Source organism: Zonotrichia leucophrys, chromosome 5, assembly GCF_028769735.1.
Source record: "Zonotrichia leucophrys gambelii isolate GWCS_2022_RI chromosome 5, RI_Zleu_2.0, whole genome shotgun sequence".
Lineage (NCBI taxonomy): Eukaryota > Metazoa > Chordata > Aves > Passeriformes > Passerellidae > Zonotrichia > Zonotrichia leucophrys.
Window position 1 is genome coordinate 19,240,341 of NC_088175.1, and position 26,346 is coordinate 19,266,686.

The following is a 26,346-nucleotide window of genomic DNA, read 5'->3' on the forward strand; positions in this document are numbered from 1 at the left end:
AATACAACACACTTCAGAACTAAGCCCTAAATAGCTTTTTAGATTGGTCAACTCACTGAAAACCATTTTGTTTTAGAAAGAAGACAGAGAGTAATGAAGTGCAAAAAAATGCAAACATAACTTTTCTCAGGAAACACAGTGATGCCATTTTAATGGACACTACTACCATGATGAAAAAGTTGATTAGTAATCAGACATTTACTACAAGGGCTCTCATTTGAGATTTTCAAGAGAGAAAAGTAAACAAAATAGCTTTCTTCCCCAAAAGTAAACCAACCTCTGCCCCCTCCAAGAAAAAAAAAACAACAAAAGAAGAAATTTTCTACTGAGTGATAATATACTTGTAGAGACTTACTTGAGATAAAGCAGCATCCCGTTGCTCTATTACTGCATTCATTTCCTCAGCTATTATTTTCTTTTTACGTTCTTTGGTCCTGTGTATTCGGTTCAGAATTATAGCTCCATTCTTCAGTATATCTGTCCCTGTGTCTGCATTGTTTATTCTGTTCAGTAATTCCTGTAATGTCTACCAACAGCATTATATGTTAGTCAGACATGAAGTTTTAATATATTTTATTTAATATAGGGTTTTAATTAATAGGCACATGTGAATTGTAAATTGACTGAGTGAAGTTATTGAATTTTCATATTGCAGCAAAGATGTACATTATTAGTGTGTCAATTCTTCTTTTTCCCACATCTTAGTTCTTGAAACCCACTCAATTGAACTTAAGCCTCTAAGATATAAGACTGACATCAAGAAATCTCCTCAGAGAATGGCTTACCATGTCATTTTCTTCAGGGTTAATATTTTCTAGCCTAGAAAAAAGGGACACAGAAAGCCTGATCAGTAGCATTTCCTTAGTGCAGCAAAATGAGTTCGCTTTTTAAATCTTTAGAACCTCAAGTAATTTCATTCTACTAGTCTTTAGAGTCAACCATGACACTGAACATATTAAAGTGCCACCTGCTCGACTCCATCTTTCAATAATGCTCCATATCTTCAGCACTGACTTCAGACTGTTAAGTTATTAATGTTTACTGCTATATATGACTACAAGGATCAATTGTTCATATGTGCTTAGATGAAAAAAGTTCCCCAGTGATAGAAATGACTGATGCTTTTATTTTATTTATTTCTGGGCTTACAACTTTTACATGCTGGGTTTTTTTTTTTGTTTTGTTTTTATTGCACCCCAAATGAAACAGAATATGGCTTTTGTTGATAGGGTTTTTTTTTTTTCATTTTTAAGGAATTCTTTTTCCACCCCTTTCTTCCAAAATGAGGGAAAAATCCCAAACCAGTTGAAGTAACTTTAAAAATATTTTGATTTTATATCTTGCATAAAATAGGAAGCTAAGCAAATTCTCTGCAAGGCCCCTATTTAATTCTGGAACAAACCTGCCTGCACTTTCCTCCCTTTCTATTTCAACAGAACATATATTGACCTGTCAAATACAAAGATGATACGAGGAATTTAGTCATACAGCATTGAATACTGGCTGTGTAAAAGTAGTAAGTGATAGCACAAAAATCTAATAAATGGGATAGTACACATTTTATTTTATCTAAGGTTAGTTAAATGGACAGAGATCTTTCTTCTAGAAAAATGAGCATATTGAAGTTACCTTACCACTCAACTGCTACTTACTTAATGGTGACTTCTACTAAAAGTAGCCTATGATATTTTAAGACAGATATAGTACTATCAAACATCTACACAGCAACACTTCAGCAGTGCTGTGACAGGCACTGCTCCAAAGCCATGATTTCAGCTAAAACACATTATAGAACACTTGACGACAAGCTACCACATTTTCAATTAGTTTTTGCAGATAACAGTACGTAAGACATAGTAAATCAACAAGTATAAAAAATTTTAAATTAAAAAGAAATATTTCAGAATATACTATCAGCGTATATTTCAGAATATACTATCACTGTTATATTTACATGGCATTCAGAAGCAGTAACTACTCCAACATATTCAGTCAGCATCAGAACTAAACAAAATAAAGTAAAAGCTAACCTTTGCTGGGTTTGACTTTATTCATAAAGTAACACAAATAATAAAATAACAAACATAGTATTAATTATTATATTATTATAATAAATTCTCATAGCTGGATCCTTGGCCCAGCTTTAAGGTCCTACTTTAAGATCCTGTTTAAGATCCTGCTTTAGGTTTTTACATTGTTCTAAGTACCACTTCATGCGGGACTTAAAAATGGATCTCCAGCTAGTTTGTATTCACAATGAAAAGAATAGTATTTGTCAAAGTAAATTGGCAGGACTGACCCAGCTCCTCCAGAGGACTTCTACACTGCTAAAAGTGTGGGTCAACAAAGCTACCCAGCCAACCAACAGGCTGGGTAAGCAAGATACCTTAGGGAGAAATGGGAGTGGAAAAAAGAACAAGAACTTCTGCCATAAGCATACCTTCAGCATATAACTGCCACAAGGGATCTATCTATAGGTATACAAACATCTCCTTAGGTGACAATATTTTTAAAAAGTAGCATCCAGAGCTGTGTAATTGCCCTGGTAACTCTCCCTGTGCTGTGCATAGACAATGAATGAAAGCATTTTGATTTTAAACAGCAGTAATCAAGGATTCCTCCTCTCCCACTTCTAAACACATTCTGATAACATAACCCCTAGAGCCAACAGGCCTGAAAGACTTTTAGTTGTTACAGTTAAATAATGACAATAGAACTGCTCCAGCTGCTAATTTAAAGAAAGAATTAAAGCGTTTGATAAAGGTTGGCAGGCTGTTCAATATTGCACTCTTGTAAAGTTCTCTGATTGGAGTAAGTCCAAAGCAGACGGGAAGAGTGACTTGTGCTCTAAAACTTGATGAGTGTGGCACAAGTAGCCAATGTTCTTTATAAAAACCCCAAATCTCTATGTGCTCCACATCTCAGACAGGGAACTTGACCTTTTGAACAACCACCGTAAGGAAGGAAGAAACTATCAAGGGTGGTAGTTAGAAAAGAAAGCTGATGTTCTCCACAGGGAAATCTCTTAAACCAGTTCTGAGACGGTGAATGGCATCGGGGTATCAGACCTCTCTATAAAGCATGGGAAAGAACACCCAAGTGGATGACAGGTAGTACAACTGCTGTTCTCTAAATGATAGCAATAAAATGTAATAGCTTGGTTTCAAACTACCAGTCAAGGGAGTTACTGATTCTCCTGGGAACAAGTACTACTTTGGCATTACCAGTGTTTCCAGTGCCTTCTGCAATGACATGTTTTTGAGGAAGGTACTATGCATGTTCTCTGAGAAATGGAGATTCTTCTCTTTTCTCATACTTTTGCACAGAACTAAGTCAGTTTACAAGAACATGAGTGAAGCAGACAGAAGGGGTTGAAGGGAAAACAAGTGAAGGTGTTCTGAGGGATTCATGTGTGTCAAGAACTGCCACTCATATGTCTGTGGTTTCCACTGCAGAGAAAGCAGCAATATGCCAGAAACCCGAGTCATTGACCAAGTTTGTTGACCAGAATAATTAATTTTCTGCATTACTTGATAGCTTTAAGATCAAAGATCTTGAGTTTATGTTAGCTGTTTATATACAGGATCATGTGATGTTTGAAGCCATACAAAACTTTCTTTACTCTTGGAACATACAAGACTACTCTATTAACTTGTAAGTTCTACAGAGTAATGGTGGACAAACTATGTGCGGATTATTGAAATTAATTTAGATAATATTGTCTGGCCTGAACTATAACAATACTCAAAAGAAGATGACTGGTTTTCTGCCTGAAAGAGGAGTGTTCTTAGTAGAATCAATTAATTAAAACATCATTGCCTGTCATTTAGTAAACTAATAACTGCACCTTTCAGTCTCCTGCCATGGAAAGCTTGTTTCTTTGTACTTCTCCTGGTAGAAAAGTAAGAGAAATTTCTCAGCCACTCTAGTCTTTGTGGGACTAACAAAGATGATCACCAAGATCATCACAAATCAGATGGCCAAGGATTGTATGGAGAAGCAAACTGTAGCTTCAAAGCTACCTATATCCCAAGGGAGAAAGAAACCACTCTATAATTTTCCCCTGACTTAGTTCTGTTTAACATATGATTGCCTATTTCTGTTGAGTTAAAATGGCATACATAAAAATCTATGAACTACTAATTGTACCCTTATTACCTTATAAACTTCTCCTACACTAAAGATAGGGAAAAAACCCATATATTTTTACTGTGTCACCTGTATAATTAGTAGAAATTTTGCTGAAGGAATTGTCTAGTGGGCTTAAAGGCTTGATTGATTTCCTATATGTTGCGTCTTTTGACTGACATTCTGGTACTCTGTGTCAAAAGATCCCTATAAAATGTCACATTCATCTTATTTCTCCCTCAATAAATCAATACTGAAGCTTTAGATTATATTTTTAATTTTTGTGATCAAAATTATTCACCTTCTCTCAGTCTCCAGAGAAAAATAGGGTTTTATAAAACAGCAAACAAATTAACCAATAACACAGTAAGACTAGCCCCAGTCTATTTCATTGCACGGATAATAATGTCTTAAGTTTTTTCCTATAACCACTGTTGAGCAGCTTATGACTGTCACAGAGTGACACAACAGCCTTTTTACATGGTGCAGGAAATGTATACTTACTCTTTGAGAGACTCTTCCAAACGCTGCACTCGCAGAAATGCTTCATCTCTCTCTTCATTGGCTAACCTAAGCCTTGCCATGACAGCCTCATCACGTTCCCGTTGAGCGGAATAAACTTCTTCCACCAGAGCTGCAAAAGTGTGTTCAACAAACAAGTTTGACAGGGAAAAGCACTATTAGTTGCACTTATGTTGGCCTTTGCCACCCCCTCCTAAAATCAACACCTCTCCAATGACCTTGGATTATTCTGCATAAAGTCTATATTGCTTCTTAGACACAACACTAAATTGCTGTTAATTGTTACACTCAATACTTTAAGGTATTAAATAAAGCTATGTGTTTTCAAATTCACCCCTATAAAATCTAACAGTGAAAGAAAGTGATTTGCTGTGCGTTCTGAATACTCGCTTAATGGAAAAGTAATTCTTAAAGCTCAGAATCATATAAGACACTAGCAAGTTTCTTCTAGGACACAGAGTGAAAAGTAATCACACATTAAAACTATTACCATCAGACCACTTCCTATCAGGGTGTCACAGTGATATTAAAAATTCTAATATTTTTATAGTCTGTCTCTGGTATCACAAGAGTGGCACAGCTGGCATCTCTCCTTCTCTGCCAAGCCTTTACTTTATTGTGTAATATACTGTTATATTATCTGTTACAGCATACATGGACCTTAGAGCATTAGGTACCAATAAACTAAGATTTACTGTCTATCCTTAGGAGCAAACTAACACCTTCAAGTCATTCCTCATCCTGAGCTTACATTTTCTCCCTGCCTCTCCCCTGTCAATATGTCTAACACCATCTCTGGCACACTGCCAGAATCCTTACCCCGACCCTGCCTCCACTAAAATCTTTATTCATACTTTCATCATTTCCCTCTGCAATACTGCAAATCTCTCCTCACAGTCATCATAAAACCATGCATTCAAAATGTCTAGGGACTTTCAGGATGCTGTAAGACTGCTGTCACTCCAAGACAGAGTTCTATATTCTCTCTCACTGGAACCTCAAAAAACTCAACTGAGATCTATATGTTCCTGAATTCTCCATTCTCCTTGGCCCTTTTAGTCTGTCAAACTGGGGCATAGCCATAGTCTCCTAACATAGTGTTTTTCAAATTTTGATGTTTCTTTCTCAAGAACTTTCTCTACTAAGGCATTGCTGCTGGGTTTCCTTACTCCCTTCAGAACAATCTGCTCCTCCCTCAACCAGTGCTTAAGTCATTACGATCTCAAAGAAAGTCTTCCTCCCTCTTTACTTCCTCCCTTCTACCAAAAGTCTAGAGCTTTTGTCCCTCCATTCTTACCTAAATTGAGATCAACCTTTTGGCCTTTATTTGTTATTTCACTCTTACTTCACCTCTGTACTTATTGCACAAAAAACTTCATAGCGGAATATATAATGAAACATTATATTTGTCTTCACAGAATGAAACAATAGAAACACAGTAGCACATTTTTGTAGCAACTATATTACTGGCACAAAATACATTTTATCAGTACCAAGAAAAAAGGAACCTTCTTGTCCTCAAGCTGGGGAGAAGACTGTCACTGAGGAGTAAGGAAGCGTTTTCTGCAGGCCTAGTAAAACGTTGCAGGCTAACAGCCCATTACACAAAATCAGATAGGGAAAGGATAAATGTTAATTGTGAAAGTGCAGTCCTTCCCCCTCAGAGGAGCCACAAGCCTAGTCATCAGGTCAGAGCTGTAACAGTTATGTCCCAACAACAACACCAAAAGAAATTAAGCACTGGAAGCCATGATTTTGAAATGTATGCAAAAATTAACAAACACTGATTAATTCCTCTTTAATCCAGAAGAAGGGTGTTTTTTTCCTTGAAGGTCTATTTCCCCTGTTTGCAACAAGAAAACTTTGCTTGATGTGGAATGGAAAAACTAAGGACTAAGGCAGCTGTAACACTGCGTTTGCACTGGCTGGTATCCAGCAATAAGTTTACAGCACTTGCAGAGAATGCATCTGATATCTGCAAAGGTAGGTGGCTCAGCAAGGACAAGAAAAAACCATAGGAGGTAACCTAGGCTGTGCATTTCAGCTCACCAGACTTCAATTGCTGAGATCTGTGATGGCAGGGAAACTAGTGCCAGAGCAATGACTGCCTGGGTAAACTACAGTGCAACTCCTATGTCCTGACTGGATCTGGAATACACAGGCAGCTTGATTCTCTATGGTAATTATTACCTATCAGTACCTAAATATATTTGTTTGCTACGGCTTCTCCAGTAAATTATGTCAGTGTATCTACTAGCATCATAAACAGAGACACTTCACAGAGAATCCTTTCCATAAAGCTGCAAGTGGAAACACTACACAATTTTCACCTTGAAAACAACTGCTGCAATGAACTGAAAGTTGTCTAAAATAACTGAAGATTTGGCACTTATTACTATTCTGAGGTTAATTATTTTCCAGTTTAGCTAACTTCTTTCTGGCCTGTTCAAGTGCACCACTTCTGTCAGACCTTAGAACACCCTCACCTCAGCATGAAACCCCACAGTTTGTTGACTCCTGCAATGGATTTTGAATGTACACGTACACATAGAGCGACTGTCTTTTGGCATATCTCAGTCCCTCTCTGCATAAATACGGCCAGTGGTAACAATGACTATACAGGCTTTTAAAAAACAGATTTTTTTCTTTGTCATTAAACCAAAGCAATGCACATGTAACAGTATGAAAGCATTCAGAAAAATATATTTTTCAAGTTATTTAAGCATCCTGCTTATCTGAAATCTTACCACCCCTGACAGCAGCTCAGATGCTAATTGCCTTTGAACAGTGAACCCTTCCCCCACCCAAAAGTCTATTACAAAACACTGTCTTTTAACCAGCAGCTATGAAAAGTACTTTATTGAGCAATTCTTTCTTGTTGTTTTCTTATCCTTCCATTAAAGTAAAGCATTGGTGTAAATATCCCACAGACCAGATCCACAAACTGCATTAAAAAATTCTATATAATTAATGTAAATTCTATATTATATATATATATATATATATATGAAATTCATGTCACTTCTATGTCATTCTACATCAATTAAAAGTGTCTGGTTTTTAGTTCTGTTTCTTAAAAGTAATATTGCAAGTTTAATTCTAAAAAAGATTAGGGAAAATGTAGAAAACCATGTAAGATGCTTGCATAGTAATCTAAGTTTTTTAAAAAAAAAGATACTTAGATACATGGCATATTAATACAACATAGCAATACTGACACTTCCAAAAGAAGTTACTTATTTAAAAATGCTTAAAGACCTCATCTAGCTCATTTTAATGGTCTGTGAATGACTAAGTCACCTGATCACCAGCCAAAGCTGAATTTAGGTTTGATGTTTTTGTTACCCAGTGGCTGTACACTTCTGACTCCTATTTAACATTTTTTTAATTCCTTTTTTCCTACTCTAGGGAATATTATGGCAGTCACACGATTGCAGGTAGTCTGAACATTCCCCATTCACACTGAGCTATGGATGAGCCACCAAGTAGAAGTTCAGGACTGTAAGGACCACAGCATGCTTGAAATAAGTGAAATGCATACACATTTAGGTCTCAATGCAGCAGCAAAGCAAAACATTTTGTGCCATATCTAGGAAAACAAGTGATGTTCAAGCTGTCCAGTTAGAGTCTATGAAAGAGTGACATGACATTCCTTCATATTAGAAAGAGCAAAAATTATCCAGATTATCATCCCTATGCTTCTTTAAAATGTGAGGTGAAAAATGATTAATACCAAGTCACCCTTCTAAATTCCATTCAAGATATGACAAATCCAGCAAAATTCTAACTCCATACTGCTACACTGACTAGGTGCCTGATCCAAAGAAAAAACAGATCCAGCTACTTTTTCACCAACTGCTCTGGTCACCATTACAAGGTTTTCCTTGGAGACCTTCTAGTGGCATACCAACCACCCCTATCCTTTCCATCTTGAAACCTGACCAAGAAGAAACACAAATTTGTACAGAATTCATATTTCAGGTAAGAAAATGACACAGAGAAATGCAATATGAATAGTCCAGTATTAAGCTAAAATGAATTGTGTCATTTACTAAGATATATATTTATATATATATGTATAAGAGAATTCAAGAGTTAAAATATTTAAATCCCAGAGAACTGAATTAAGAAAAAAGGATTATTTTCCCATGCTTGCAAATATTGTAGCATATAAAAGTACAGCACTTTTAGTTTAGTTGTATAAACTTTATTTTTTAAATATTTTAATAACATCTTTCTCCTTGTAACTAAACCCTCTGCATACTCTAAAAGAGCTCTTTATTTTAAAAGAATCATTATGCTAAACTCATCAATTCTAAAACATTTTTAGTTTTTAGTAAAGAAAACAATTGTAAACAGAGAGCTTTTGTAAGGTAGATAGCTATTACAAAGTTCACTTAGAAAATCAATATAGCATTTTAGCTGGAATTTGCTCATTAAACACCCACAGCTCTAATGCAAATTATGATGGAATGAATAAAGCAAATACATATGCTTCTTTCTTTTTATTAAATGTAAAATCTACTGTTAATTGCATCTGGTATGTCATATAAACTTTTCTCCTTAACTATTAAATGGAAGCTTTTACAAAAGTCATTAGAGATTCTCTTTCTTTGACTTGTATAAATTTCAATATTTGTTCAGTAAAGGTTCACAGCAGTTAAATTACATTAACAAATATTATTAGCTACTATGTAAGCCAACTAAGTAAAATACTTATATTGCAGGTAAAACAAATCAATGGGTGTTTACAATAATATTTGGATATGTCCATTTTTAAACAAGCTTATCAAATATCATGTAATTCTTAGTCAAATGAGAGAGACTCAAAGTAGATTTTTTTATCCCAAATACTCAAATTTGTTTAGTAAGCTAATTGTTTTCTAATATGGGCAAAAGTAAATATGAAGAAGATGAACCATACCAAGTATGAGTTTACTGAGTCAAAGCAGTGTACATATTTTCTTAGTTGAACCTGATTCTTTTGGCAAACTTATCTCCTATACTTTTTAAACCACCTTTAAAACAGCAGTACTGAGAAGGTGTACTGGAAATCATTCTAGTTTAAACAGTGTTTCTTGATTTTCCAAACATGGAACTTTGGGGGAAGCAAGGAAAGCACAAGTCCCAGGATAAAAGTCTGTTTGCTTATTTCCTAGAGGTCATCTGCATAAATAAAATAAACTGAGTAAGAGAGGCAAAAGAGGAAAATGTTGGGACTAAAAACAGAAATCACTATTTATGGCAGCAGAAATCACTTTTTAAAATTACTCATAAAAAAAGTAAAACTAGAATACAGGCCAAGTCTTCTAAAGAAAATATGAGATCACTACACACAGCACTACTGTATTTCAGAAGATACAGTAAATATTATTACACTACAATAACTGGTTTTCAATATAAGTAAGTTTTACATATATATTAAATTTTATTTGACTGTATGGATATATGCTTGTTCTCCTTGCAGAAATACAAACCTGTATGTATTTTTCATCCACTCAAATTAGAAATCAAAATCCTCTGAGATTTCCTTCTATTAAATTTAATGACTGTGCTCACAACTCCTAAATAAGTCAATCTTATCATAGCCAAATAAAGCAAAAAACCCCTGCATTGCCATGAAAGCCTTTAATATGTGTCATTAATTGGTCTCTGCTTATACATGTTACAAAATGCAGATAATCCCCAGAAATGTTCAAATTCTAAAGCACTTACAAAGTTCTTATTCAGGTTAATGGCAAACTATCAGGTGCTCCAGGGCTCACTGTCAACTTAAAAATACTGTTGACATGTTCTATTACGAAACGGACAACTTAAGTTTCCAGCTTTTTTTGAAAGCTACCATTCATTTACTTTCAGTTATGACGTACAACTGAAAAACTAAAAGTAAAATAGTGATAAGAAGATCATAGGAAAAATACTTAAGTGTTTTCACCAGTCTGTACCAGGAGTTATAGACTAAAAGTAATTTACACCTAAATGTGACTTTATAGATAAAGCAATCTGAACAAACACTGATAGAACACACTGACTTCTTTATTGCTTTGTGTTTGTTGTATGTATTTAGTGCATAGCATTCATCTGCTCCTACATTTCCAATGCTATAAAAAGAGTGTTCTTAATAAAAGGCCAAAGTTGTTTAGTGGCAGCTCTGCATAGGGTTTTCTTTATGTACTCAGATCACAATTCAATTAAAAAAAAATAAAGTTGAAAAGAATAGGAGAGAGTATTATACACAGACCCCAAGGCAGTTCTTGTGAAAGCCAATCCCTGTACAAAACTTAAGCCTCTGCCTCTAACACACTAAACACAGCTGACTTCAAAATTCAAACCATAATGCTGTTAAACTTTTTTCTTCAGTGGGTAATTGCTGATGCCTGAATATTTACTTTTAGGGGGAAAATATAAACATTGCATTAAAGTTTGCAAGTTACAATTTGTCACATTAAAGGAAAGTTTTGTAACACCCCAAGAAGTAGATCATTTGCAGACCTTTTTATTCCTGAATAAAACCCAATTCTTTATGCTCACCTAGCACTTTTGTGGAAGAAAGGACAGACTAGTCATAAAAAATGCAGAAGAAACTGGCTTGCTTTTTACATACAATTTCCACAGATAAACAGCTTAGTAATTGACATTTCAATCTATGCCAACTCATCATATATTGTACTTCAAAGAGCGGTATGCAACTTTTTGACAACCAATAATTCTGACAATCTGAAGGTAAAATCACATAATTTCAAATTAAGCTGTTAAAAATTAAGCCAAGAATTTCGCAGTCACGATGCCCCCAGCTTGTGGTTTTTTCTGTTCTTTAGATGGATTGTCTGCCTTCCCATACAGAGGATTCAAATCATGTAGCTATTTTCAAAATTGTGTTATTTATCAGGAAATATTTTGAAAATATATTCAGGAAATAGTATTCATAATGAAGCATTTAATAGGAAAAACCCCTAAGAGTTATACGGACTAATTATGTAAATAAATTATGCACAGAAAACTGGTTTAGGGAAGTATATGCATTACCTTCTTAAACTGTAAAATATCATCCATATTTAGGTTTATAAACATGAGAGTTGGGAACTACTGAGTTCTCTTGGCTAAAGCCCAATATTGGCCTTATTTCAGTTTAATTGGAAGAGGATCTTGAATTCATCTTCTCCATGAGATATCAGGAACCTGGATTTCTGTTTGTACCAAAGGTTAATAAGAAATGTGTCTGCAAAAGTCAAACAGCATTAAATACCAAAAACTGATTATTATTCTGCAGGAGTTGTTCTGTCATTCATAATCTCTCCATGCTCCAACCTTCCACAGCTAATCTTTAATGGATGACATGCAGGAAAGAAAAATAACATCTAAAAAGGGACTCTAAAGTGAGCTTTGAAGAAATGGAAAATACTTTTCTTCTGTGCTGAAAGTTATTGCCACCCAAAGTTTATTACTGGCAAGATTACTTATTTCCTCTCACTTTATGGATATTAAATCAAATTAACTCTAAGCTAACAGCCACTTGGATATTTGTTTTTACTTTTGCTATTAAATCCATTGCATATGCACATTCAGTAATTATTTTTCAAGTTAATTTAGAAAACTTCAAATAATGTTCATGAATATTTCCATACCATATTCAAGGAATTCCAAAATACCACAAATGTATATTCACAACATTTTCATAAAAATAGACCCGAAATAGGGACTTCATTGTAGGTATACTGCCCTAGTTTCCAAGAGACTGAAAGTTGTATGATATATACCACCATGTCAGAAGCACTGCTTTCCTCTTTTTCCACACTGTATTTCCTATCATTACCTTGGTGTTTCAGAGAGCATCTACAGTTCTCAGGTAATAAAAATGGTGTGAAACCCCTAACAGAGCTGGACTCAACCTTGCTGAGCTGATGTTGATTCAAGAAAGTATTAAATTTTGGTAACATTATTATTAAGATACTGGCATAAAAAAAACCCAACTCATGGAACAGCTGTTGCTACAGAAAGGTTTAAGCATAAGTATTTTTATTTCATTTTTGTTCGGAATTATTCTTACTCTCAATATATACTCTGATAGCAACAAAAATATTCCAAGAGCTGCGCTTCTGATGTCAACTATCTTATCTTGCTGCAGTAATGGCTTTGATATTTTTTCCAGTCTATTACCACTAATGCTCTATAACTCTCCCTTACACTCTACCAGCTCCTTCCTCTATAAGTTCATATATATCCCCTGCTTAATTCTTCCATTAGGAAAAAATTAAGTCACTTACTACATCCATCCAAAGTGAGATCTGATCTTTCAGCTCGGTTTTTGAAGACTTACTCCCTTGCAATGCCTCCATCTTGACTTTCAGTCTGTCCTCAGAAGATGTATGCTCCTTCCCCTTTCCACTCCCACAGGTGACACCCATTCCCTTTTCTGTTCAACATATGAAAGTTCTGCACACCCAAATTTCAGATCTGGCTATTCTTCATACCCGCTTCCTATGTGGCGTTCCCTTTTTTGCTTACGCTATCCTGGTGTCTGTTCTTTTATGATGTGTGCTTCCCTGGCTTTTCCAGATGTTGCCTCCACCTCTGTTCTTCTTCATGAGAAGTGGAGGGAGTGAAACTAACAGTAGCTTCTGACATTGGGTCAGAATGACACAAAATCCAACAGAAGAATAATGAATAAGCTACAGGAACCTGTGGTTACTATGTCCACCAGAAACAACAGTCTCTAATGACTAAAAGTCTGAAATCAAAACTTTAAATTCTCTAATTTTCTTTAGCCATAACTAGCTGACATAAAGATAGGGATCCAAGGAAGTTTAAAAATATGTTTTCAAGGCTAGCTAACAAAATTTAAAAATGAAAACATTCTGAAAATAAGTTGTTTACTTCATACAGTATAATACTTTTCTTACATCATGTATATCTTCTGCTTTAATTCTACTTTTTCTTCTTTTCTCATGAAGCATTGCACAAATTTACCCTTTTTTCTTTACTTTTTCTTTGAACAATTTAAAAATCACAAAATTACAATCTTTGGATTATTTGTTTCTGTAGACTGTTGTAGCTTCATTTCAAAATGCCCTTTGTCTTCACTTTTCAATTCTTTCCATGAGGTAAAACCTATCAATTAGAGGGTTACCTTTCAAAACAGAATTCTAATATTCCTCAAAGTAGATAACACTTTTATGGTGTACCTTTCTTATGTTCTTTACAATATAATTTTGTGGAGTCACTTACTTATCATAAAGTCAGTACTAAGTAATAATAAAAATGCAAACACCCATATTTACAAGCTTCACTATACCATGTGTTACACACTGCAGTAATTAAACATTAACTAGTAACCTGAAATCGCAGCAGCATGTGTTCTCCCTTCCTCAAAGAACTTAATGCAGGGGGATAAGTTTTTCCTTGAACACACCGTCTGTTCTTTATTAGGTTCTGCTTGTCCATTAGAACTCTCCCCAAGGCTTTTATGAGAGAGACACACACAGGCTTCCACAAATCCAGTCTGGTTCACATAATTCCAGATTTTAAACCATTTATCCAAATTTGGTAACATTCTTACAACTGTAAGACAGGAAGCAAAAAAAGTGTGAAGTATTAACAATGCTTCCTTTTGGCAAACAGTTTAAGTAGTAAGGAGCCTCTTGCCCTCTCTCTTCAGCATTTAAAGGATTTTATACTTCCTGTACTCATAAAGGGAGAAAAAAAGGTTATTTTTTTAAAGGTCATTGTTATTTCACTATGTAGCTGTCTTTAAAATTTGGTTTATTCTTCCTTTAAAAACAGAATAAGCATGTTAAATTATTATTTCCATATTCATGCCACTCTGTTTTGAAGAAAAAAATATGCTTAGGACATCAATAGAAAGTTTAAGCAGTAGTGTACGAAAACAACAATTTCCTAACAAGTATTTCAACCATATCCATAAAAATGAAACTATCTGTGTTTTTGACACACCTTTCTTTCCAGGTTTTAATGAGCAATGAACACCTCTACCAAAGAGAACCATGAACAGAGGTAAAAACACTGGGCAAATATCCAGGAACAAACACAAAACTTCATATTCAAGCCAAACAATCTGTGTTAGCTTTCGGCTGGTGAATATAACAATGACACATGCATACTGCAGATTTTTCTTTTGTGTGAAAATAAAGCAAGCAGTTATGTGAAATTAAATAAGAGTAAAAATTATGCCTGTATTTAATTTTTTTCCTAAGATGTTGATTAGATTTGACTTTCCCTTCTCCCACCAAGAAAATCTAGGAACTCTCTTTTCCATCTAAAATATTCACACTATACCATATTCTCAGAAGTTTGTTATTAAGTGGAATGTCAGCCATCTGTTTTTCAGCTAGGGGGTTTATTATCTGCTCCATTTTCCTGAAGACAGTTACTCCTCCCTTCAGTCCAAATATTTTGGGGAACAGCTATTAGTACTATTAATACTCTATGAAGTGTGTGTGACCTATGAGGAAACAATTTTACCAAGCTCACACTTTCTTTCTGAACAAATGATTCAATGAATTTATAAAAGCACTCCCATTAATGTTTTTTAAACATCTTCATGAAAACCTGAGATTATTTTTCATCTAGGGGTACACTGTATACACAGTCACTTTTCAATAATAAGAATGACCAGCTTTATTACATTAGCAGTTTCTACAAGCACAGAATACAAACTGTCTCCATGCTTGTATGTCTATCTAAAGAACAATTAACAACAAATGTAAGCACATGTTCACTTTCAGATATAAACTTAAAAACCTTTCCTTCTGAGAATTCATATAAACTTCATTCACTGGATATATGGCATCATCTGACAAAAATTCATTTTAACTACCAAAAGAGCAGATTTTTCAAGAACAGCACAGGTCCCTGGTTGAGGTGAATGTGAGACTATCTCCAAACACGGAGAGGGGGTAGTATTGCTCTGAACCAGCTAAAACAATAAGTGGTATTTGAACTGCTGGTTGAAAGGTAGAGGCACTGGTAATCATTATTTCCCCTTGTTTGTTCAGGACCTTCCAACAAAACAAACAACCTTTTTGTGATTGGATTGACATGGTGTTAACAATGCATTTAATGCCCAAATCAGTATGAATACAGGTAAAGCTCCTGCTAATACCAGTACCAGGATGTTAAAGCCATCTATTTTCTAAGCAACTCTAAACAGCCACACATAAAAAAAAAAAGTCAAATCTTCCCTCCTTTAGCAAATAAAGCTAACATTCACTAGGCCACGTCATATAGCAACCACGAGTACTGTATGAGCCATACAGCCATCTGTTAAACGCTTGCCTACTGTACCTGCAATCCTTTCTGCAATCTTAGCTTCTGTAGCTCTGTCTTGCAATTCTAAGTCCAGTTTTATTGTCTTCAACTCCTTGTCCTTTTCAGCCAACTTATCTTGAAGCTGAATTGAGCAAGTGGACAGTAAGATTCTTATCTGGTTGAAACTGTCAACAAGCAATTCAACCACAATAAAATTGCAAACAATGATTTCTCACCCCCAAAATACAAATACTAAGTGTTAAACCAGAAGTTCAATTTATTATATTTACTTGTTTAAAGAACAAATGTTAAGAATATGATTTTTAACATCTGGGATATCTTGCTCCATGAGACAAGCAGCAATGCACATGCCATTGTTTTTATTTGTGATTCTCTTCCTCAGGTATCACCAGCTGTAGTCCTTCTTGCTGAGGAAGTTCAGAATTGCACGGAATATAATGTAGGTTGTTGCCTACACTAATAGCCTGTTTCCTACCAAGATACAGACATCACAGTCTGAGAAGACTGGTGTAAATGTATATTTTTCATATTCTTCATCCGATGGAAGATTGGTATTCTTTCACACATCAAGGCCTTTCTTTTAAAGGGTATTTACTAAATCCGTTCTTGGACAGATATCTGAACTTGAATATTCAATGACACTTCATGGAACGACTAGAGACTGTTAGATTTGCTTAGGCACATGCAACCACAGCTAACACTTAAAGCAATGCAGTGTTCAAGGAAGATGGAATTTTCTCCCCTTCAATAAAGCTGAGCTATCAGGGCGCATTAGTTGGATTCTACCCATGAAATCCTGGTCTAGTCTTTGGTCTTCATTGGTTTTCATCCAGGGTGCAAGAATCTATGTCATTGATAAAAAACTTCAGAGAGTAGGTTGGAGGGGGTTTTTTTTAATTCCAGAGAAATAGTTGTTAAGCAAATACTAAAAATCCAAAATTACTGGAAACTAGTGATTGGTGCACTAAAATAAATAACAAAACTAAGTCAGGCACAGTTTAAAATGTATGTTTTGCAAGGCAATTATAAAAAAGCAAATATTCGTATCTTGAATATCTTAATTGTACCTTTTTATTTTTGGCCCTCAGAGTGTCCAATTCTTTTAAAAGGAATGCAGTTTCTGTTCTTCCACCTAAATCTTCAGCATCATTCCATGAGGATATAAATTCAGGGAGCATCCTGCTATCCTTTCTTTCTAAACTGCTGCATTTTTGAAGGGGAAAAAAAAAGAAATGAAAAATAATTAAAAAACCAGTTGTTATTCCACCCCTCTGAAACAAAATGCAGAGAAATAAATTATCAAAACTTGCTAACAAACTTGTTAACCACTACAAATGTATTAAATAGTCAGAAAAAATGGATGCCCTTCTGCCACTTCTTAAAGCTGTAATTCTGAAAAGAATCTGCAAATCTGGAAAAGTAAATAAATATCCTACAGTACTAAGGCAAAAACCAGATGAATATAAATGGGCTATCAAGCCTATAAACAGCAAATGCTTAAGGAAAGCAAATACTAAAAACCATTGCTTAACACAGAGAAAAAAGTAAAAAAACATTTGGGGATCAAAGTGATGCTCAGGTCTAAGCAAACCAAATTTTTTTGTAGAATGATTCCACAAGAAGTGATATGAGAATATCCATTAAAAAAATCTAGGAATTCATCTTGAAGAAATCTGTAAAATGATGGTATGATTCTAAATACTATAGCTGACAACAGGAATTCCATACTGTATGCCACCTGGAGTTTTAAAATAACTTACTAGCCATAGACAACTTAAAATAAGACAAGATTCAATGGCCAGAAAAATTCTCTCAAAGTAAGGCTCTCATAAAACTTCTTGAGTATCCATTGATACTCACAGATTATTTAGACCTCGTTTGTAACATGGAAGCAAAATTAGTAAATGAATGATTAGAAAGGAACTAGCAAACATTTTTAATATTTGCTTTAAGCATTTTCTGGTTATACATTTCATCGCTAATAACCAATAAGAAGTAGCCACAGAAAAGCTATACCCTCTGAACTCCTGCTTCCACTGTAGATATTACTTTATTTGTAATTCACATCCTAGAAATATAAAGAATGCTATCTATTGCTCCAAAGAGTCATTATCTTAGGCAGATAGTTGTCTGTTCTCAGCCACCCTTTTTTCACCTGCTTCCACTGCATTTATTTTCTCCTCCCTTCTCCTTTAAACTAAAAATGATAAATGACATTGACAGTACCAGGACCACCATCTAAAACACAAATCAACACTAACTTAACGTTTCCTAGATTTTTCTGTGTCAAGAAATATTAACATATATTCTAATTAAAATCTATTTGGGCAAAGATACATTTTGGCATATAGCTTTAGGATCCTACATATAACATATACGGAGCTGAGATGGTTCACCATGATGACTGCTGTGGGAGGTTAATCTTGGTGCTCCAGACAAGCCTGATTGTCAGTGGGACTGGTACTGGTGAAAGGTAAAATGAACAATTTTTGGGTGACTCTGTGCTGGGCTGTACCTAAGCAGTCAGGATTATACTTGGCATTTAGTGCAAGATGCATTGCCCTTACAGCAATCTCAGCTGCTAATGCAAAAAGGCAAAAAGGAAAAGGAAAAAGTGTTAAGAATTGGGTTTGGCCCAAACAGTCACCATTAGATCATAAGGAAGATAGCAAAACTGGGTGTAGAATCTGCTAGACAGGTGAGGAATCAGTGTATTTTTCAAAAGTATGTAATAGGGCTTTGCAGCCTTGATCCCATTTTCAACAACAACTCTGACACTCTCAGTAGAAAATTAGTATTCAGACTGCCTAAGTCACTCAAAACTGGTAGCATGTTCCCTAACCAGTAAGCTAGTTAAAGGTATAACTAGCCAGCTACTTATACCTTTGCACATTGTGTCACATATAGAATGAGTGCACATATTTCTTAAGACTGCTATAAAGGGCCACTGCTCAGTAAAAACACTAGTGATAAGAAATGACCAAAATTAATGACACAATAAAATCTTCAGAGTCTATATTAAACTTTTCAATCATATTAGCCGTCCTCAGATTTCTGTCACAGACTGCTACAAAATACTACAGCTTCTCATCTTCACTCTTCCAGCCTCATCTGGACTTCACCCTGCTTTATTCCTGCTTCCTACCCACTCATCACATTTCAGGTGCTTGTTGTGTACAGCCACAGATACTACTAGGTTTTCAAGATCTGTTTTTTATTCTGTTCAATATGCACCTTCAAAATTGTCTGTAGAGATCACAATCATTGAAATACCCACAATGTGTGATATAAACCATTGCAGTGATCATGTGTTCTATGAGTGCTAAAGAATACAGAGGTGAAATGCTACATTCTACAAGGGAAGAAGGGCAGATCGGGTGATTCTAAGTAAAAAGCTGACTTACTGATTGTCATGTGGGAAGCAAATTTCCCTATATTTACTCAAAAAACGTGTATATTGTCAATAATCTGAATCTAGAAAAATTATATAGAGGGATATTTCCTGGGTTTACCTTGATTCTTCAGAACCAGAATTACAGTCAGGTAGGACTCCTCCTCTTTGACTGCTTACTTGCAAATCTGAAAGTTTCAGTGCTTCGGTTTCTGCCTGGATAAAAAATCCTGTGTGTTTTTGAGAATTCTTATAAAATGGAAGTTCAGCACAAAAGTCTTCCTTTTTCTGATCCAAGATGCATGTTTCTAGTTGGGAAGAGAAGCAAACACATTTTCTCATTTGGATAATGAAGCACAAATTGAGATTTTCATTTGAAAATTGCTTGTTATAAGAATATAATATAGTACCAGAAAGGAACAAGTGATTTAGTTTCAGATTCCCAACTTCTTTATCCCTTCACTAAGGAATGAGAACTGTTACCTACCACATGGATGGATGTAGGTAGGAATTACAACCCATTTACTGGATTTTTCTCATAGAAACATGAAAAATTCATCATCATTTCCTAAGCCCTCCTCCTCCTTAAATGACTTCTTAAAATAATGCTGACTGTAGAAAATTATTTACCTATCTCTTACAAAATTCAGCTCTACTATAGTGAGATATGATGAATTTCTGCTATAGAGAGGGGAATTTTTAGGTTATAACTAGACTCTTACTTATAGTGAAGTTCCTTTCCAACCCATTTTGGCTACAAAAGGAGTATCATCAAGCCTTAATTAGTAACAACAAATTTAAAGCACCATTATTCACTCCTGGAGAGTGTGAGGTACAGGCTCATACAACTAAAGAACTTGAAGAATGCAAAGCAGAAATTGTGCCAAAGGGAAAAATTATCTGATTAAAATGTTGAGTATGATAGCTAGTTTTCTTAGCTTGGCTACTAGATATTTTTAGGACATATTTCTGATATCAAGGCATTTAAATGAAAGAAAGATCCACATACCACGAATGCTCTTTCATAAAGTAAGAACAAGTACCTTTTAATTATAGAATTATATTAAAAAATGAGAAGGAAGCAGCCTAAAACCACTGGAAATGGAAAAAAGGTGCATATATTTTTCATTCTTTCATTTAGATTAGTAGAGAACAAACATTGGAGCTTTTGCTTATTTAATGAAGTTAGTGTTTCCAAACGTTTTGGATAAAATATAGGGCATATATTATTTGATCCACCTTATAACATCCTCCTCAAAAATAATAAGAAACTCTCTATATAGTTGAAATCAAGTAGAAATAGACCAAAATTACAAATCAATGACTATCATGTGGCCATCCCACAGGTAAACACAGTTGTAAGCACAGTTTCCAAGTAAAAAATACTGAAAACTGTTTATCAAGTGTATTGCAACAGATTCCTCTTTCCTTAAATGAGGAAAGACACAAGATCTCAGGCAACAGCCCAAGGGCACCAAGACATGACTTGGGAATTGGCTGGAGTCAGTTTAACAACTTCCAATATGGAGCTGTGTGTTACCACCTCCGGGAAAAAGTTATGGGACCCACTGCTCATCTGTATTCTCTGCATCCACTTCAGTACAAACTTATTTGAATCCACTCTAACCATTTCTGTAAACTGCAACCACTGATCTTTACACTAGATTAAACAACAATCAACAGAGTATCAGCATCTTTGTCTTTTGATAAGTACAATACTACTTTCAGTACTGTGACTGAAAAATGTTCCTCATAACATTTCACACCTAGTGCAGAAAGAACACAAGTCACAGCCACCTGGATTCTTCAAAACAAGTGTATGCTGTTTCCACTGGATTGAAATCCTGCAGGTTTTTGAGCAGATTTCCTCTGAAGTGCTGCTACATCTAAAAACTAGATTTGATGTCTTACTCCTCCTTATAGTAGGGAGCAAGGATCTCTAAAGAAATGTATGTTAAAAAAACCCCACCAAATATACTCCAAGAACCTGACTCAGTTTGGGAGTGACAATACGTAAGGGCAAAACTTTGAATCCTTTCTGGTAAGTATTACCTGAAAACTAACCTAGTCTGAGTTTCCATACTTGAAAAGCATTTTACAGGGAGTTGTGTTTCCCATTTGATTTATATTATAAAGAACTTCCTATGAAATATCCTGTTCACTTCTCCTGTTTCAGATGCAGCAGTGTCTGTATAAATGCATTTGCAAATTATGCTCCAGGGGAGGTGCAATGCTTCACTTGCCATGACAACATTTCCTCCTCCTCTCTAGGGCATCCACTTATTCTATAAGCTATATATATGTGTGAAGTGCCTCAAGCAAAGTGTGTCACACTCTATGGAAGAATTCAAGCACAATGTATATCTGTTGAAATAACCAGTGTCAATATTGCCAGGAAGCTTTGCTCTTTGTTTAGCACCATGGTACTGTACTTTGGCCCTATGAAAGTTGGAGAAGAAAAATCTCACTTCAGAGAGCTAAGAACTTTAGATGATGTTTTAGGCTGCTTCTCTTCCCTTAGCATGACAGCAAGTTTTTATTCTTTTCACAGTTCCTGTTTTGTTAATTTGCTCCTTTCATTCCAGGATTTAAGAGACCACAGAAGAGTGACTGAGGTTGGCAGAGACCACTGGAAATCACCTTGCTGGCACCTCAATCATTTGTAACAGGAAGTTGTCCCCAGCAACTTCCAGATCACCTGAGCCCTGCTGCTGTCCTTTCAGCAGATCACTAACATCACTGTAGCATCCCATGGGAACCTGGACCTTTGAACATGAGAGTTCTTCCAATTCTCTGAAGAAGACCTCATCTACTTACTCAGCCCTCCTCCATGCCCCTCCCTGTCAGGAGAAGGATCAAGGCAAACACCACCTGGGTTCCCACACCCTGATCATCAAGCCTGGAGCCATACAGTCACATGCAACACTTCACAGGCCACCCCCACAGTATCACTAATGCCTACAGGGAAGAGCAGCAGGGAGTAAGAGGGTCAGATGAGCATCAGCAGGCTTTCTGTAACATTCTGAATATGAGCTGTAAACAAGAAAAAAAGGTCTCTAGATGACAGGTCAGTTCAGAAAGCAGATTTTTATTTTTAAGACCAGAAGTGAACATGACTGCATGATGAGGTAAATATCTGCATTAGCAGTTGCACTTCTGCTAAATCCTTAGGCCATGTCACGATACGTGTTTTTAACTGTAAATTACTGCAGCTAAAGAAAAGAGAATTTAGAATAGTACTAGAACTGTGTTAGTATTTATAAATGCTAATGCTGCTTCTTTAGACAACATACATCTGCAGGATGCCTTTTCATCCAGATTCAATTCCCTCAAGCACATGGGTAAGACTAAGTACCATCACAGGAAGGCTGTAAGTGGCATTCATGGAAATATAAGGTGAAACACAGAGGATCTGTTTTTTCTCCACTGGCTTTTAAGAGAGAAAATGATGGCAGCCTCTTCCACCCAAAACTCAAAGCACTCTGCCCAAGGGCATTAAGGTGAGAGGTTTTTACTCATTTAATAAAGCTGTAATGTTTTTTTTAATCAGCATGCAAAATTTGTCAGTAGAATGCTTTGGGGAAGACATTTTGAACACTGTGAGATCAATGGACATAGGATTCAATTTATTTTTAAAACCACTTGATTCTTCATATAGCCCATGACCCTCACATCAAATAATTTTGGCTTTGGTACGTGGTAGCTTGTCTTGTTGCTAAACTAAGTGGCAATTTTAATACATGCACTTCAGTGCTTTTTTCCTCATGCCTCCTGCAAATCGTATCGTGCACTAATTACCAATGCTGCAGAAACACACTGGGGAGTAAGTAGCATTTGCAATAATCAGGCTGCACGGGGAACATCAGAGAAAGGGTAAAACAGCCCTGCAAGCTTTGGAAAAAATTATGTAGATTTCATTAAGTGGTACCACCACTGCTGATTCTGGTTCTTGAGTATACTAAACAATTTTTTTTCCATATAAAATGGTACAAGTTCAGTAGCCCAGATTAATATTTCACTATAGGGAGAAGCTGAACAGCTGATCTTCTGTATGTATTTATCTTGAATGAATAGCTTGTTCACATTGCGGGAAAGAAAAGCAAATGTTAAGAAGAAGGAATATGAAGACACTAGAATTAAATCTGGGAATTGATTGTGAGGGACGTAAGGGGAAGATAATGCTGTCATGGCTGGAAACAGTAAAGGCAGAACAGAATTGAATGCTGTTAAGCTAGGAGTGGTTGAAAAGTCAAGTAAAAACATTAAACACATCATACTGTGCAGACACCCACTATTCTCACAGCTTCTTCTGAGAAGCGGGGGATAAGCACTGAGATCAGGGAAAGCACAGCATTAGAGAATCCCACACCAACAGTGATAAATCCACAGAAGGTGCGGATTCAACTGGAAGACTGATGAGGCAATAGCATCCCTTGTTACACCACTCAGCACATTCAGCTGTCCCATCATCCAGCAGAAACTGAGTGGACACCCCCTTCCCTCTGTCTTTCAGCACCCTACTAAAATGCACTGATCACCTCAGAGGTTTGCAGGGAATCTCCACAGAATAAGAGTAAGCGAAAAAAACCAAAACCCAATGGAACATGCACACAGACTATGGATCTGGTTGCAGATAAGTATGGGGACACTAGAAGCTCCAGGTGCACCAAATCAGCTTCAAGTGTAATAGGACTTACAGCTTGTTACCTATAGCTTATTAGTGTCTGTTTTAAGCTGGTCTGTGACATGTACATAGTATGTTCTCATCTGTCTGCAAAAGACTGCATGAGTGAACCAACCCCTAGCAGGATGGCAGTAAGAGGCATAATAGGAAAAAGCAAAAGCAGAAAGGAAGAGAATGAGCCATAGACACCCTGGTAGCGGGAGCAAAAATGACTGCAAATTCAGTAGCTACGACACTGTGATACTTTCAGATTAAGTACATTTGAAAATATGTAGAACAAAACATTGTGCTGTATTTGAGGCAGTCAACCTCAATTAATAAAAGCCTCCAGAATTCTTCCTGTTAATCATAGAATCATAGAATGTTTTGGGTTGGATGAGACCCTAAAGATCATCTAGTTGCAATTTCGCTGCCCTAAGCAGGGAGGCCACCCATGAGATCATGTTGCCCAGGGCCCCATGCAGCCTGGCCTTGAAAACTTCCTAGGACAGGGCATTCATAAATTCTCTAGACAACCTGTTTCAGTGCCTCATCACTCTGTGGGTAAAGAATGTCTCCAAATATCTTACCTAAATCTCTCCTCTTTTAATTTGACACTGTTTCCTCTTGTCCTATCATCTACCTGTGTAAGAAATTGCTCTCCCTCTTTTTTTATAAGTCCCCTTCAAATACTGGAAGGTCCCAGTGACGTCTTCCCAGAGACTTCTCTTCTCAAGGCTGAAAAACCCCAGCTTTCTCAGCCTGTCTGTCCTCACAGGACTTGTTCTCCAGCCTTCTGATCATCTTCCTGGCCAAGTCTGGATTTGCTGCAACAGGCCCACACTTTTGTGCTGGGGTTCCCAGACTGGATGCAGTACTTCACATGGGGTCTCACAGGGGCAGAGTGGAAAGGTGCAATAATTTTCCTCAACTCTGTGGCCATACTTCTTTTGATGCAGTCCAGGATGCTGTTGGCTGTCTGGGCTGCAATCACATATTTTTTCTTCTCAGTCTAAACAAAAACACAACTTCAATGTCTGTGAGGTTTTTTTTGTTTGTATAATATCAAACATTTTGAATTTCAAAGACGAGGGAATATTCACTATCCAACAAAACTATCTATGCAAAGAGCCACCCTGGCCCTATACAAAACTAACCGGTTTCCAATGGAATAATAGGACACATTTCTTATGGTTTAAAAGAACTTGATTTTGCCCCAGTACAAATCACACCTCTACAACACTTGCTTCAATAACTATGCATGTAAAAGCATTACTTTAGAACTTCACCTTCATTTCCACTTGACTAACTGCTATTCTTTATCGTTGGCTTTCAAATTATCTAATATTTTTTCCTACAATAATAAGACTAAAAATGTAGCCTGACGGCCACTAAATTTTCAAGCCATGCAAATGAAATTAGTACTATGGCTGAATATTCCTTTTTGAGCTGAAAATGATGAGTCAACCATTTTGTCAAAAGACAAACATTCATTCACTAAGCTATTTAACTACTGGAACTTCTACCAAACAGAATGACCGTGGAAGACTTAGACTGTTCCACAGTTTGCCCTTTACTGAATGATTAAAAAGCATAAATCCTGAAAATGAGTAGGAACTGAAATTCAAGGCTTTTGTAGGCATAAATATGCAAAGAAAGAAAATGAGTCTGGTGGAAGAAATCTGATCCTATTGTCTGACATTAATGATAAGAGATGGTTTAGATCTTATGCATTTTCACAATGCCTGTATTTTCCTTTTTCATTCATATTTGAGCTAATACAGATGCAATATGCATGCATATGTCAAAGGTGCTCATTACTTTTGACTAATTTCCTTACTGGTTTATCTTTCCATGACCTACAAAAAATTTCAGAGTTAATCCTAAAAAAGGTGCTGTACCTAATTTTCAAGAAAGTAATTCCTATTTCAGGAAACAATTACAAAAGGTCAGTAATAAAAGGTCCATAATACATGCTTTCTCTAAAACAAGTAACATGAAAAGTGAAGCTTTATTGTCTTTGGACTTACTACAGATTTACTTATGTTAGCAATTATTTAGGCCTCTTCAGCACAGTGCAGTATACTGAGACCAAGAGTAACTAAGAGCAAATGGCTGTCCCATCATAATGCAGTTTCCTGATGTTCAAAGAAAACAGCAAGTTTCAAGTTATTTAGTATTCAAGATTATTCAGTAGGACTCCAAGATCTCACTAAATCACTTCTGTAGCATGGAAGAATGGCAGTCATAGGAAACTGATAACAAGCAAAGACTGAGCTCAGAGTAGATTTGTAAAACAAAGCTAATTCCTTTTATTTCTCTGTGCTCTGCCCAGCCAAAGTACTATGTAAAAAGC

The 26,346-nt window shown here is 35.9% G+C and overlaps 1 protein-coding gene across 7 annotated transcripts in view; it reads right to left on the reverse strand.

Moving 5' to 3' along the window:
* MIPOL1 (mirror-image polydactyly 1) overlaps nucleotides 1-26,346 on the reverse strand; it is a 186,286-nt gene that overhangs the window by 119,240 nt on the left and 40,700 nt on the right. For 5 of the 7 annotated variants that reach the window (XM_064714569.1, XM_064714568.1, XM_064714565.1 and 2 more), the window contains 6 exons: nucleotides 19,449-19,635; nucleotides 17,004-17,139; nucleotides 15,952-16,057; nucleotides 4,633-4,762; nucleotides 786-819; nucleotides 356-526 (listed from right to left, as the gene is read on the reverse strand). In XM_064714569.1, the coding sequence (XP_064570639.1) occupies nucleotides 356-526; nucleotides 786-819; nucleotides 4,633-4,762; nucleotides 15,952-16,057; nucleotides 17,004-17,139; nucleotides 19,449-19,635 (764 nt within the window). The remainder of the gene's footprint in view (nucleotides 1-355; nucleotides 527-785; nucleotides 820-4,632; nucleotides 4,763-15,951; nucleotides 16,058-17,003; nucleotides 17,140-19,448; nucleotides 19,636-26,346) is intronic. The other 2 variants (XM_064714570.1, XM_064714571.1) reach the window with 2 other exon arrangements.